The 16,511-nt window shown below is 37.4% G+C and overlaps 1 protein-coding gene across 25 annotated transcripts in view; it reads right to left on the reverse strand.

Moving 5' to 3' along the window:
* Positions 1–16,511, reverse strand: part of ADD1 (adducin 1) — a 67,453-nt gene that overhangs the window by 15,236 nt on the left and 35,706 nt on the right. For 14 of the 25 annotated variants that reach the window (XM_075752612.1, XM_075752620.1, XM_075752619.1 and 11 more), the window contains exons 4-12: positions 16,162–16,313; positions 12,461–12,541; positions 10,574–10,723; positions 9,451–9,594; positions 9,233–9,331; positions 8,677–8,853; positions 5,421–5,672; positions 2,192–2,293; positions 249–338 (exon numbers count right to left, since the gene is read on the reverse strand). In XM_075752612.1, coding sequence (XP_075608727.1) covers positions 249–338; positions 2,192–2,293; positions 5,421–5,672; positions 8,677–8,853; positions 9,233–9,331; positions 9,451–9,594; positions 10,574–10,723; positions 12,461–12,541; positions 16,162–16,313 — 1,247 coding nt within the window. Of the gene's footprint in view, positions 1–248; positions 339–2,191; positions 2,294–5,327; positions 5,673–8,676; positions 8,854–9,232; positions 9,332–9,450; positions 9,595–10,573; positions 10,724–12,460; positions 12,542–16,161; positions 16,314–16,511 lie in introns of all 25 variants that reach the window. The other 11 variants (XM_075752608.1, XM_075752615.1, XM_075752625.1 and 8 more) reach the window with 1 other exon arrangement.

Consider the following 16,511-nt stretch of genomic DNA (forward strand, 5'->3'; position numbering starts at 1 on the left):
GCATTACATTCAGCAAAAAAACCAAGAAGCATCCTCCACAGACATGCTTGGGCTACATGGCTGAAGCCTCTTAAAATTTCTGATCCTGAGCACTCTCGCAAAGACAATGGTGTTACCTCTAAGACTTACCTTACAAACAGTTACTCTCTGCCAATTAAAGAATAATTTTATAGTGATATATTAGGTGAAAGCAGAGGATATTGTAGATTAACTTTAAGCTAATAGCTTTAGGCATTTTGTACTCTCACCTGTACAAGACTCCTGTCCACAACTACCCCAGAAAGAACCTGTGATTGAGGGCCCGCAGTTTTAATATCTTGTAAATTTTGCTCTCGGATCTGTAAAGGAAAGCAGCACAATACAGTCACATGAACAACAGAGAAAAGTTAACCATGTTTTCGTATTTAAAAAGGGGGTGGGGGTGTTGTAGCCAACAGGCTACAACAAGTGTCGATTGCTACGGCCCTATCTATCAAATAATGTTGTGCTTATAACCACCACTTGAAGACATGTGCTCAGGTTCCTAGTTGTTTCCTCACATTTCTCAGAATTTAGTCTCCAAGTACCACAGCAGGTACTGTCTTTGATTTTTAGTACTGGCTCATAATAAAACTCTACAGATCAGGTTACAGACAACTCCAGTTTGTGAAGAGCAGGAGAGACAAGAAGCACAGAGGTCATATTTACACAAGTCTATTGTACCTGACCAGTCATTTACAGGTTTCTGCCAGTAGTCACTGATATGCACCACAATACCATCTTCCTACAGAACTTACTGTAAAACACTGCACAACATTCAATTTTTTTGCATCCAGTCAGGACCATATTCTCAAAAGGGCATATAAATATTTTTCAAGGCATAAACTGACACTCCACAATACTCAAACACATCCCTTTTGTTGCATCCTAAATACCTCCCAGTTCTTTCCATGCAGAAGATGGGAACAGAAGCTGAATTTTTAAAGCGAGGTATTATCTATTTAAATTAGATATCCTACAGTGGTAAAGAATTCATAACAACTGACTCAAAGTTTATTTCTAAAATATTCTGGTTCTTGTTCCAAGATAAATGAAGAAAAGCATGCATCCAGAAAGACCGCTACTTTACAACTAAAAAGACATTAAATTTATATAAAAATACATGCATACAAGTATACAAACACAACCTATTATTAAGATTTGGTATTTCAGAAAATATGAAGATCCTGCATCGTCTGTATTTGCTTCTAGTTTACCACCCTTCCTGTCATCAGGAAAGTAAAAGGTTTGCAGTTTTGCTTCTCTCCTCTTAGTCGCTTCAGTCAAGGTTTTAATAAAACTTTATTTGTGTTTCAAACACCGAGAAACTGCTTGGCAATTTCACCAGAGTTCTCATTTCAAGTGATTATTATTTTACAGTGCCGAGCCAGGAAAAGCAAAAGCTCTGTCAACCTTACACAAATTATTTTAGAACAAGTCAGTACTCCTGCACAAAGACTGTCCTGTGACATAATGCTAACTCCCATGTTCTATATGGCCATCAGAAGTATCAAAACAATCCAGAACAAGTTAAGTATTAACAATACCAGCACATATTTTATACTTTAGAAGAAATAAAGTGGGGAAAAAACCCCAATGCATTTAATGCTTTCCTGTTGGTAGACTGGTGACAAGAAGATCTGAAATTCAAAGACTGGAAAATTAACCACTAGGTCACTTCAAAAAAGATTAATATGCAGTTCCAAAGGCCAAATAAATTTCTGCAACAATCACAACATATTATAATATAATAAAATTTAATATGGAGAGAGATCCATAGACTTCTTTGCCTAGGCTACAATTTCAACTGGTGAAACCAAACCATGAAAAGAGGTCACTATACTAGTGACCTCAGGGTTCCGTTCCTCAGGGAACAGAATTATTACCATAACTCAGTGGTGGCTCTTTCAGAGGTATCCAGCAACTGGTCTGACAAAATGTAAGACATGAAAGTCTTCATTTAGTGGACAGTAATATCATCTTTTTTCCAAGATGAGTTCAGAACATTTAGGAATTGTTTCAGTATCTAGTTATAAAGGGGCAGGACAATAGCAGAGCTGTGTTACTGAATCCCAAAAAATTCACTATAGGAAAGTAAGTTTGTTCATTACAAGTACGCAACTTAATTGTAGTGATGACCAAAAAAAAAAGTTATTTTACTGCTATTACAAACCTTGTTCCTCATTTCTTGGACCTCCTTTGGATTGGTGTTCAATGGAACAAACAGGTTAGGGACAGCAGAGGTGGCAGTTCTATGTCCATCCTCTTTAGTCCACTGTAATATCAAGAACAGTTGAACAGTCAGAATTGCCATAATGGCTATGGACACTCAGAGCAGCAAATTCACGTAACAGTTGATCATGCATTATACATAACAGAGAACTGAACCAATGATTGCATTCTTCTATTCATTCTTAAGACTATTTAAGTTGCTTCCTTCTTCAGTAATAGAAACTGTACCTTCAGATACATTTATAAATATCAGAATCATTCTCTTAAGTCAAGCTAGTAACAACAACAAAAACTAGAGAGCCAGTTAACTTGCAAATAACTTCCACCCCAAATGATGCAATTACTACAGCTATGTGCAATTCAGAGATTATGGAGATTGAAAGGTTTTTAAGTTGCTTTTCTGTGCACTTGACCACACTGACAACTGCAGTGTTCTGTGTTTCTAGAAACAGTCTACTTCTCACTTTATGAAGAGACATATTAATACAGGAGTAGGAAAACTCCAATATAATTACTTATTTTTAAGGATATTTTTAATCAGAAATTTCACAATGAGTTCATATTTGTTTAAAAAGGACACTATACCTTACCCAAACAGAAGTACAGCAAGATCTAAGACACGAGCTCTAAAACCCTGTTACTGCCGTTTTCATTTTCTACACTGGGTGTTTTTACAAAATAGCACAAGAGAGACAGAGAGATCATTGATTCAATCCTCCGATACTCAACAAACATCAAAGCGAACTTAAAGCATAAGATGACAGAAGTATGAAAAGCAATGTGATGTCACTAACCAGGTTTAGTGAATGATTCTGTACTGTGAAGCAAGAGTGGGCATCACCAAAGTTTTGCATTAAAACAAGTTACTTCAGCAAAATGTTCTGTTTCCAGAATTAGTTTCTGCACAAATAAATAGCTGTATGAGCACAGCAACCTAGATGAACAGTTTGGTGATGTCGAATATTTTATAACTCATAGCTCAAAAGGTTACAAAAATATCCCAAACACAAACTTTAAGCGCTTCATGGGTTCTTCATAGAAGGTTGCTTTATTTGATCCGTGCATTTAGTATGGAGCTCTGTCTAATTTGATGCACAACTAACTTTTTATCTTGGTATGTTTATTATACGTGGTGCCCTAATTTCCAATCATTGCATAGAAAATGCACTGAACAGTAAAGCAAACCTGTTTATAGAGCAAATGCTATGCGGTTTTTCCTGGGTAACTTCAAGAAACAATAAGATAGCCAGAAACTGTCAAACTTCAAAAGCAACAGAATTTTAAAATGTTTCGCAACTGTAAAGTAAAAAATGGAATGAACATGGAGCTGTGAAATACTCACTGATGATTATCTTCTCAGATAAAAACTACTCCAGCTTTTTATTAAAGATAGTTTTTAGTCAAAACATATATAAAAACAACCTCAACATAACAAGCTACTTTTTCTTTAGGTAAATAACAAGCATTTGAAAAAATTTAAAAACACAAACCTGTTATATACTGTATGAAATTTTCTATTGCTTCAGTATATCATTAAACAAGACTAGTTTCTGAGCAGGAATTTTGCTTCACACTTTCACTGATAATTTCAAATATAAAATACTACCTACTTTGTGAGCTAAGGTTGAAAAGCACAGACTGCTCCAAACATATACATAGCTTTAAGCTTTCTACCAATCAAGGTAAAACTATAGTTGAGTTTAGTAAAATGTTGATAGTACAAACAATATACGTATATATTAATTTCTTAAACCAAAAAGAACACCACAAAAATACCACAGAGATAGAGGTCCTCTGTTTTTTCAGGGTTTTCTGAGTGTTAACACTATATATTTTAGTACACACATTGCCTGAGTAATCATTCCATAAAAGTATTCAAAATATAGAGAACTCTGAATGTATTCAGAGGTGAAGCATAGTTTTGTAGGGGTAAAAAAGAATTAAGAGGTGTTCTGGAAAAAAAATATGTATTTTTTTCCTTTTCAAGAGTACTAGGGTTTTTTTTGTTTGTTTTTTTAAGACTCACCTGTAACCATACTACTACTATACATAATACCTCTACTGAAGTACTACTGAACTACTACAGTTCAGCTTGAAGTCAACCGTTACAAAAGCTTGTATGCGTGCAAATCCCTGCCTACATCTTAGATGCTCTTGCATATGACCAAGAAAATATCAAAACCACAGTTACATACCAACAGCTACTGATGTCCATTTGAAAGCATTTGATACTTTTGCTTTTCAATTAACATATCTTTCAGTGCAAAATTTAACTGTAAGCAGCATTGATAAACAAAAAAAAAAAGCACCAGTTGCAGAATCTATCGATTAGTGCCTGCTGATGGCCTGAGCTGCACTTTAGTCATGCCGCACCCAGCTGATACTTTAGGAAAGACTTTCCGTTTATGGCCATCTACTTACATGCAACACTACATGCAGAAGGCAGCTGGTTGTGAACACTCAGAGGCTTTGGGGTAGATAAAAGCATAGTAAAGAGGACAGGAAGAGGAGCCGAGAAACTAGATAAGAAAAACTGCTTAAGGACAAAAAACAACACTTTGAAATCAATTCTACTGTCTCATACATAGAAAGGGTTGCAAATGCCTTGCAAATTAAGTTGGTATATGTAACAGAGGGTAGAAATGTGATTATTTTTATATATACTTCTACAAAAGTACATTGAATAGTTAGTTTCATTTTGTTTTAACTGAAAAGCTTTCATGCAGATAGAATTAGTAGTTCCCTAACACAGTTATCCTTAATTAAACCATTTAAATGCAGAACCTATTCAGTCAAAACTATGATTCAATCTGTTTGGTCATTAGCTTAAAAAGCCAAAAGAAAACTAGAGGCTCCAAAGTCTTAAGCAGTTTTAAGCATTAACAAGCGAGATGATTTCTACAGCTCACATCTAATCAAAGCCAAATTAGGTGGTTAGTAAAATACATTTAGGTTTTTTATGTAAGAAAGAAGAAAAGAATTAGGAGAGTAATCTTTTTCTTCCCAAAGCCTCTAAGTGCCAGCCACCCCAAGTTGCTCTACATCATCTAACTATGAACAGTAAGGTAGGCACAGACCAAGCAGTTGGTAATACAGCTTGGCACGCAGACACCGGACGAGAGAGACTGCAGCAAGGGTTTCACGTGATCGTGTGTAATGTTCGTCCACACCTTAGTCTTCGACTTGGGACTGCTGCCATTCTGCCCTTCTTCAGAAGCATCATCCCCTCGGCCAGAGTTCAGCCACCTTGTCTTCTCTCGCTGCTGTTTCTGAAAACTGTGTCTGAGGGGGGAGCAAGTGCCTGATTCGCCATCACTAGTAAAGGAGTAACCAGTGACACTAGCTGGGATCTCAACATCGCTGTACTTTTTAGATTTCTCTCTCAGAGCAGGGCATCGATATGGATAGCCAGTTCTGTAACCCTGAAGAAGTAAAGCAGCAGAATTAGTCTTCTGTATCTTTAAGTTTTTCAACAGATGACTGAATTTTGGTTTGATCGATACCCTTAATCTTGAAAGCTATTCTACAACACAGCCTTTTCTTTACCTGCTGTTCACCAGTTATGGTGAACAAAACCACCTCAAAGGTAGATGACACACAGTAATTAGGCTACATTACCATCCTTTCCAATCTAATAAACTTCTGAACCACTAATTTAAATGAGTCACCATTTTTGATTGATACAAAGTTTTTGACATTTGATCTTTTATGACTAATTTACAGTAGTCCTGCAAAAAGCCATTGAGAAGTTCAAGAACAGTGCTATGGGTCTGCCTCTTCTCACATTCAAGCAAAAATATTACCACTTCTGTAATTATGTGTTTGACAGATTAAAAAAAACAATTTTCTTTTCAGCTGGACTAGTTTACTAGTTTTCCTGAGCCACTTCTAAAAACAACACAGTACCCATAACTGTTCTTCAAACTACTCTCCTCAGTGTCTGCATTTTAAAATGGAGGACTAGAGCATGAAAATTTCAGTTCCCTTCAGGACAAGAGTACATATTCACCAGGTATAATACCATTAATAAGTAAACAGTTACTTGCCAGCCTGCATTTAATCAAGTCATGTGTTATAGCAAGTTACTGGGAAATTTTATTTAGTGCTCTATCACATCGGCACAGAAGATATAATCATAAATTTATTAACTGTGAAATTCTTAAGAATGTACTTTTCGCATGAAATTTCCAAACTAAAGTTTTGTAAACTATACTTCAGGAGAGATTTTACTCTAACACTCAAAACGATGAAGACTGACTGTTGTAACTACATACATGAAAGTGTATGTTTTAGCAATAGCTATTGGTTAAATAATCAGTCCTGCCCTCTCTTTTTAACAGTTCTTCCTGTGGACAGTAGCATAGGATTAAACTGCAACAAGGCAAGCCAAGTTTGAATTTGGAGTGCATTTAAATAAAGTACACGTCCTTTGTGATAATTGCCTACATATATACTTCTTCAGAAGCTAGATTTTTTTTTTTCCCCTGGGGTGAGAAATAAAAAAATGTATTGGTGTTTCTTAGTATTTTTCATTGTTGAAGTCTCTAGAGTTGTACTGAAGTCCAAATGCAGAATCCTGACTTTTCTTTGTACCGTATTCCAGCTACTCTTTTACACTTTTTTTTACTGCAATCAAATGTTTCTCTCAATTCTAATTCAAGGACTAAAAAAAGCACCTGTATGATACAAAACGTAGGGCAGATAAGAGCTCTTCTGCATTTTAACATCTAGAATTCAACATACTGTATACAAGGGAAGGCTTCAATGCTACTTTTATGTCCATATTCGCTGCTCTCCCTGATCTTCTCTACCTAGGTTGTTTTTCTCTCCTACCGCCTCCGAATTATGTTTTATTTTGCTTTTTACCTTCCCTAATACACTAGAGTCATGTTTTCCCCTGCTTTCTTCCATATTTTGCTCAGCATTTAACATACAAAAAGGACACTTTAACAGTTTCTCTAAGAAATTTCCACTAGCAAACTATTTGCAATGTGGCTCAAAGGAAAACAGTGTGAATAGCCTACCTCCCAAAGCACTCAAACTCTTTACGGATAAAGCTAGTTGTAAAGAAATGCCATCGCTGAGTATGCAGACTTAGCTTTCTTTGCAGAGTCTCCATGCATTAAGCACTGCTGAGGCATTATCTTGGCTGCCTACTCCATCTTTCAATGATCAAAGTGCATCTTGAGTAATTATCTATCACCTAATGTAGTTATCTATCCAGTATAATATGTGGCTATTCATAATAGTAAGGGCCTGTATTGGATGACTGAAAGCTCCTTTCTATTCCTACATTCCTAGGGTGTACAATGGTATTTCCTTTGTGATCCTGCTTCCTGTTTGCAGTAAGAAACATAAAACTGATATTCCCTAGAGAAACTGAAATCCAACTGAATCTACCAAAGGTATCAGGTGTCAGTGATACAAGGATTCCACTGTCCATAGCCAATGACATTAACAGTCTCATTTTTGCTCACTAAAAGCAATGAGAATTCTTCTAGTGACTTAAGGTTATAGCTGATCACTTTGATATGAAAATTTTAGATATTCAAATTACAAATGAAGTGGCCTGATTGGGTTTTTTCCATACTACAGATAGGACATTGATCTAAGGGGAAAACAACCTAGTTATTTACTACATAGTATATGTGATGGATAGTGTTTTAAGACATCATCAGTGTGGATCCTGTCAGGGGTACATGTATCTCATGACCATGGAGACCAGAGGTAAGTCTACAAAGGAAAAAAAATTAAATCACAAATCAGACGACTATGTCCGATTATTACAGTGACCATATTTTTTTAATGTGTTCATTAGCACATCTACAGTCACCACTTGGAGCCTTCTGACAGGAAAGGCATCATCTTTCCCATTAAAGCTGGACAGCAAATGTCGGTATCTCGTCATTCATTACAGATGGTATTTTACTGAAACTATTTTATCAGAAGACTTTTATGTATTTATTTGAAGTCTGTCTTTTGAGCTCTTCTAGGTTCTAGTAGAGTCTTACAAAGTCAAATCATGCTGGACCCTGCACCTGACAAAACATTAACACTGTTATGCATTTTGGGAGGGGATGGGAACAGAGGGGAGGACACAGACTGAGGAGTAGCAAGCACCGCAGTAGTCTGATTTGGAAGTGCCAAATCACACAAGGATCCCCTCTGATGTCACCAATAACCACCAGGTTATGAATACAGAAATAAATCTGCTATCTGCACAAAGGACACCTGAAGCATTCTGTGATGCTTTTCATGTTGTCTCCTCCTCTGAGGGTCCTTAATGTGTAGGAAAGAACAGGCTGCAGGCTGTATGAACTATGGCAACTACATGCAGCCCATTCTTTACTAATGTCCCTTATTGCAGCTTTTAAAGTATGTCATACTTTATCATATGAAACAATTAGACAAAAATGGCTGTCTTACCAGGTTATCAAGCATTCGCATAAGAGCTTCAAATTCCTGTTCACCAATCTGCCATTTTGGATGGGACACAGTACCCTCACCTGCTGGAGACTCAGGGGAACGAGACTTGGCTTTATACTTTCCAGGATCTAAAAGCACTAAATTGTCAGGTCCACCTGCACTGGCCAGGGTACGTACCTTAAAAACAATAAAGACACCTTTTAGTTTCTTGGGGGGGAATAAACTCCAAAAATAAAAAAAAATTGACATCAGGAAAACACAAGATATCTACTTTATTTTAAAGCTAAATAAATTAACATCTTTGTATAAAAGTTGCCTTAAGGCCTTGAAAATATTTCTGTTTTAATAGGTAGTATATATCAAATTGTTGGTTCCAACACAGTATTTGAATACTGCTGGTTAAACCAATGTTTTGGATGTCCTCGCATAATGTAATGATTTCACAGATCACAGTGTTAGTTTAGATCAAGAGTTTAACCAGTAAAGCGTGTAGCTATTAATCTGTTTGAAGGTTAATATAGCAGACTATTATTACATAACATACTAAAATTCTTACTTGAATCTCACAGGCAAGCACTAGATTATGAATATAGTAGAAAGCCTCCTCAACAGTCTCTCCAACTGATACTAAGCCATGGTTTCTGAGAATAAGGACCTAGAGAGACATTGCAAAGTTAACAGCAGTAAGGCAAGTATTTTCTTACTCTTGATTAAAGAGCATACCTCCCCCACACCCACACATACTTTTCATTAATTCTAGATGCAAATACTAACCTTGCTTTTAGGCCCCAAATTTTTCTGAATAATCACTTTTTCTTCATCATCCACTAATATACCATGGTAGTCATGATAAGCTACTTCCCCGAGAGAAAGTGCTTCAGGGGAAATTGGCAAGAGACCACATTTCATTGCAGAAACCTGAGAAATATAAACACAACTTAATTTCTTGCAACAGAAAAAAATGGAAAAAAGTGATAAGAATTATAATAAACCCCGTATTTTATATATGTTATATATGTGTCGGTACTTGCACATACATAGTGGTCTTATAGTCCATCCCTAAATCCTCTATTTTTTACAACTTTTGGATTGGATATAAAAGTCTTGGGTCTGACTCAGTATGGCTGCTTTTACATGACATCAACAACAATATGAAAAGACTCAGGAAAAAAAACCCAAACCACAAAATCAACCTCATCCTTCATTCCTTTCACTCCGCTTAGTGTTTTCCCCCCCCCCCCCCTCCAAAAAGAAGAAACTTGGTGACAAACTTTGATACAGGAAATTTTGCAGCACTGTGGGTAAAGTTAAGGAACATTTTTAAAGATGACTATAATTCACAGTTTTAGAAATTTAGTAATTTATTCTTAAACTGGTTGCATCACTGCTGTTAATTCGTTTTTAAAAAAATTAAAACATCTGAATGTGAACTTTGAAATAGAGTCATCAGATGATGCTCAAAAAATTCCAAAATGGTAAAACTGACTTGTAACCAGTTGCTCAAATGAGAAGTATTTGAAAAGTTTTAAATATTTAAGAAAACCTTGATAAATTGTGCTTTACAAAACCAACAAAATATGCTAACGGTCTTATGACTCACTATCAAAAGATATGGTCTTTTGTGGAAAAGGACACAGAAATATGAAATATTTCATTTTCATATGAAATACATTCTCCAATTATAAAGTTCAATTTACTGTCTGGCCACTCATGTAACAACCAAATAAGAAGGATCTGATTGATTCAAACAGAACCACATATTTGAAGGCAGACTTAAAGGTTTTGTGTGCCCTTCAAAAATAAAAGCAAATCTATGATTAAGGGGGACCCAGCTATTTTCCAGTTGGGTGGGGTGGGGGGGGAACAGGACAGATGATAAACTAAAAAGCGTGCTTACCGCTGCCCCTGCTGGCGTATGAATATGAACAATGCATTTAACATCAGGTCGAGCTGCGTAAATTGCAGAGTGCAAAGTAAAACCAGCTTGGTTTACTCCCAAGTTAGTGCTTCCACGATCAACTACATCTCCCTGAATATTGATTTTAACCTGGGAATGAAAAGAACTAGTTTCATAAATCAATCAAGACTGCCAAAAACTCTGATGTAATTCAGCCTCTACCACTGAAGCTCTAAAACCATATTTCTTTCAGTATTTTATTTTAACAAGTGTCAAAATGTGCACAATAAGGCTGTAGGTAAGTGACCAGGGCCCCAGCTTGAGAATAAGCTAACTGAAGAGGACATCAGGAACTACTTGATATGACACGAGAAATCTCTGCATGTAATAGGTAAAGGTGCAAGAAGCTGACAAAAGTTACAGACAGCACTGTGACAAATGGCTGCGTTTCCCAGAGTCACAGTGGAATTACATAAAGGAGGCTTGCAAACCTTACAGATACCTGAAGAGGAGTATTGGGACTTTTTGGGGAGTAGGTTCTGGAAAGGCCAGCACCTAGATAAGCATACCACTGATACTGCATAAGGCTGAGATTGCCCAGGTGATAATACTATAAATATCAAACGTAGATATGGATGTAGCAAAACTGGAATAAAGGGAAAATGTAATTATGCATGGGTTGTTTATTTGGGAGAGAAGAAGATCGGAGAAAATGGAATTTCAAAGTGGAAAAGGGAAGAACAAGCATGGGAGAAATGGAGAGAAAGGGGTGATAAAGGGTCAGTCATGTAAGCAGGCTGCTGGTCAGCATGCTTATCTGACTAGGCTATGTGCCTCATCACTGCAATCTATCTCATTAAATCCTGCTGCTAGTTATTTTCTGTGTGAACATACACTCTACTCTGTGTGCGCACATTTTGGTACAGTCATGTAACCTTCAGTCTAAAGGTACTTACATTCCTGATAGAGATAAAAGCAGAACACCTTTAAAGAAAAACAACACACACCGAAACACACAAAATAGCCCCATAGTGTGGCCCTTACCCTCTTCTAAAAATCTTGTAGTAACAAGAAAGAGCAGGTCTAAGTTTTCTCCATTCCTTTTCCTATAGCTTTTTCAATTTTACAGATGGTTAAAGTGGACTCATGTAAGAAGGAGCCAACTTTACAGATAGCTGAAGGGGCATATTGGGACCTTAAGGTGTAAAGAGCAACACAAGTTTGAAATGTTATTACTCTGCACATATCTCACCTCTCTGCTAGAGGTTACTTACCTTACAATAGCCAGGTGGAAAGAACAGTGTGGAATTTTCTATTTTGTTTCAACACAAGACAGACAACCACATTAACTCAAGCTGCCTTCAGCAGCAGTGTGGACTACACTGAAGATAAACATCCACAAAATGCTTCCTACTAGCTAACAGTTAAGGGAGTTGTGCCTTCAACTGCAACCGTTAGACTTCAAAAACATAATTTACCTACAGTCTCAGCTAGTTACATCATTAAACAATGGCAACTAAAATCAGGCACCTGACAAAATGTCTTGAAATTGTAAATGATTTGCATCATCTATGTCCAAAACACACACTGTTTCCCTCAGCAAGCCCGACTCAACAGCCAGCAGTGCTCAAGGGCATGATTTGAATAGCTATCCAAATGACCTGGCTCCTCTTTACGGCTCGATCAACGGGAGGACACCTGGTGGTGAACATGTGCAAAGAAATCTCTCTCAGAGATATCTCAACTGGACCAAACCCAATCATGTTCAGTAAAATTATTCTAAACATGTAACAGAGTAAAATATTCACTAGGATAGAATTTAAACATACAGACAGAGCAGATTCACCTATTCATATTTTACAGCTATGAAAAATAGAAATTGCTTACCAGACTAGATGCAGTAACTTCACTATAGAGGAGTCCAAAAGGTACAATGAGGAAGTGCTCCTGCTCAGAATTTACTCTGGCCTAAGGATAAAACAAGAGTAAAAGAATATTTTAGTAAAGCATACAAGAAGGCCCAAAACCATGACAGTTACTTTCACTTCCAGAGTATGGAATTGACAAGTATGCCTATAACATACGCAATATGACTTATGTATGCTACAACAGATAATCAACATAAAGCACAGTTAATTAACTCATGCTGAATAAAAACAGAAGGTAGGTACATGCCAGAGTCCTTCAGATTGGTGGAAGTAAATCCTTAGATCCTGTGATAATGACAACTCTACTACTGTGAGTAAAAGGAATGATACTGAGAGAAATGGGAAAAAAGTTACTAGGTTTTTTAGAAGAATGACTTTTTACTAGGGTAGAAATACAGTTGAAGTATACCAGGAAGTACGAAATAGAAGTGTGTGAGAAAAGGCAAGAATTTGGCCCGCAGATCTAAACCATTTTGATGCTGAGAAAGGGTTTCATCACTGATGCTGGTGCCTGTGAGACATCTGGGAGCATGTGTTGGGTTTGCGTGGCAAGGTTTTGGTAGCGGGGGGGGCTACAGGGGTGGCTTCTGTGAGAAGCTGCTAGAGCCAATGTCTGATAGAGCCAATGCCAGCCGGCTCCAAGACGGACCCATCGCTGGCCAAGGCCAAGCCAATCAGCGTCTCTGTGATAACATATTTAAGAAAGAGAAAAACAGTTAGAGAGCGCTTTTGCAGCTGGAGAGAGGAGGAAGAAGATGTAAGAAACTCTGCAGACACCAAGGTCAGTGTAGAAGGAGGGGGAGGAGGTGCTCCAGGCGCCGGAGCAGAGATCCCCCTGCAGCCCGTGATGAAGACCATGGTGAAGCAGGCTGTCCCCCTGCAGCCCATGGAGGAAGGATGAGGGGGTGTAGAGATTCCACTTGCAGCCCGTGGAGGACCCCACGCCGGAGCAAGCTCCTGGCAGGACCTGTGGACCCAGCCAGGGTCAACCCACCACAGAGCACTACAGCACACTTGCAGGTTTTCTACCAAGTATCCTGACCCTCACTTAGTTTTTTGCTCTTTTGTTTAATTCACACAATCAGGAGTTTATAATACAAAAACAATTCTGACTTCAAACCACTCACATCTTGGGATGCATGTGTTTAAAGTCTGTACAATGAGAAGTAGAGCACAGCTAGCTATTTAGGGGTGTCTCAATGGATAATTAAAAGGCTTCAAATGTTTTACTGGACACATGAGAACTCCCTACTTTGCTATGAGTCTACCCAGTTTGTGTGTTGGGGTTTTTGTTAAAGTTTTTTAAAATTTTTTTATGAGTTTTGAATTTCTCCCAGATGCAGCTACTTTGTTCCCTCATGTCTTCTACTTGCAACATTAAATACATACATAGATATAGTTCTATGGCAGAGAAAAAAAATTCTACAATAAGTAGTGGATCAGTCATCCAAAAGCTTCTAGTACAAATCTAGCTTCCTTTACAACCTACATAACATACTATAGCATAAGAGTCAAACTGCACCAGTTAGTTGAAGATAACCTGTTCTTTTATGAATCACCAAAATAATTCTCCACTACAGAAGTGCAAACGATCTAGAAAATCTTTTACTTATTTATGCAAGACAAAGAACAGGTATTATTCAAAATGCCCCAAAAGCTAATAAGTAAGCTCAAACGTAAGATAAACAAGCAGCAAGACTCACAAACCACCTTACTTTAGGATTAGATCGAATAAACAGCTCGTGCCCTCAAAGCAAACCAAGACTTGGTAAGTGATATGTACCTTCTGTAAACCTGTAATCTCAAATTCTGCCTAACCTTGGAGGCATTCAAGTTTACATTACTGTACTTGACATCAAAGCTCCTGATGCTCTGTAATTCTGCTTCTGCCTCAATACTACACCAGTATGAAGAATTCCACACACAGCAGCTGTCAGTGATTAATAAGGATCCAGAAAAGCAAAAAATATTCCACCTAACTCCCTGATATGCCCAGATTGGCATATGCTCTCATATCCTCGCAATTCCTTTCTCCTCTAACACACAGGCTTATGCCCCTCACAGAAGGCTGTCGTATCTTTTCTCTTAAGTAAGAGCACTGGCAGCTTTTAACTTGAATGCAATCACCTAGTAATTAGAGCACCCACTCACAAAAAGCTGAAAACGTGGAGTCAAACTCCAGTTCTGCATGAAGTGGTAGACATTCACCACATTACATGGGAGTGCCATACTACCACACTACTACTTAATGTACGGGTATATGGAACAAAGACAAGACTATTTTGTAAATATAACAACCTCGTTCTACACCAGCTTCCGAAGGTAAATTATATCTATTAGTCACCTTTCAGAATGCTATTCACTGGAGGAGCTTGATGGGTGAACTATGACTTGTGATTGCTGCTGACGAACCATTAACCAAGCCTTCCAGTACCACTTTTCCCTTTATAACTGTCTAAAATACTTTCAGAATCTCATACTCCAAGTGCTTTGACTGTCTTCCACCTCAACTGGTATCACCATTATCTAATCTTCCTGTGCTTCCCCCCCACCAAAAGAAAGCACACTTGAGGCATTCCTTTCCCAATCACTTGCTCTTGCCTTAACTACTTCACTAGGCATGCTGCTCTTCTTTACATTTACCTTTTTATCCAAATGCATAAACATTCCCAGGGCTGAACTTTACACTAGAAAGCCATCTCCAAACCTGCTTGCCTAATAATCTTTTTACTACATTAATGTTCCTTTTACATAATCAATTCTCTTGTCACATATGACAAATCAGGGGGAGGCAAAGAGTTGTTTACAAGAACCATTACATTGGATATGTTCCCTTACTACAGGAACCAAACGATCTAACCAACATTGCCTTGATCCTGTGCCTAGCCATATCATCTTCATCGGTTCACAAATAATATACCTTGAAATCTCAAAAAGCAGTAATAATAAAATTACCATATTTATTCAGACTGCAACTAGAAGAACTGAAAATACACAAAGGACAACCTCTACTATGCAGAAAAAAAACAATTCAGCTCTGTTAGTAAAACAATTGACTGGGTTGCACACACCACAGCTGTGACTTTACTCATGAGACTCATGTTGATCATTCTTCTGGCACATAAAACCTCCTTGACTTGACCTCCTTGTCATTATTTTTATGGATGCCAGCAATTACTCAGTCACAAGGAAAATTGTTGGCACACTGCATTAAGCTAAGTAGTTCGCTCATGTTCAGAAATACTATGGCTTCTTTTTCAAAAAGCTTGGCACCTTGAACCATAAAATTCAACTGAGTTATTAGTAAGAAGATACTTTAATACTTAGCAAGAAAACTAAGACATGACCTTGCAGAGTAATACATGCAATCATTCAAAGCATTTAAGATACTAAAAGATTGAGTCTTTCAGGAATCTTAATTTCATCATAAGAACTTTTATATACACTCTCTTAAGACTCTATTCAGGCTATGGTAGCAGACATCCAAGCTGTTCCAGCTCTTATTCTTGAGATGCAATGACAAATCTCTTCACTATTATACTGCTTTCAGTACCACTTTGCTCCTTTTCCACACAAAGAGAAAATGACAGATGGGGGAGGGAAGCAATTCTCTTGCCTGTTAAAACAATTGCTTCAGTTATCTGTTGATTCAATACTCACTGTTATATGATTGTAAATAAGCTGAGACCAGCCAAAGAGATCTGCTAATCTGTAGAAAGCTGCCAATTTACATCGTAACAACTTCTCCCCTTTTTCATAAGCAATGGAATCTGATCCTCTCAGATCATTCACTGGTGTCACCATGCCAAGACCTGAAAAACAAAAGGGGTAAAAAACAAACACAAGGGTGGTTGCATTCAACATTAGTTAAAGCCTAACAACATGCACCGCTATTATAGTGCTTGGTTGTAATAGTTTATATCAACATATCAACCTAAGGAATGGATAGCAAACTTTAATTACTATAATGTCATAATTTATACTATACAAATATAATGACAGTCTTGAAC

Source organism: Balearica regulorum, chromosome 4, assembly GCF_011004875.1.
Source record: "Balearica regulorum gibbericeps isolate bBalReg1 chromosome 4, bBalReg1.pri, whole genome shotgun sequence".
Classification (NCBI taxonomy): domain Eukaryota; kingdom Metazoa; phylum Chordata; class Aves; order Gruiformes; family Gruidae; genus Balearica; species Balearica regulorum.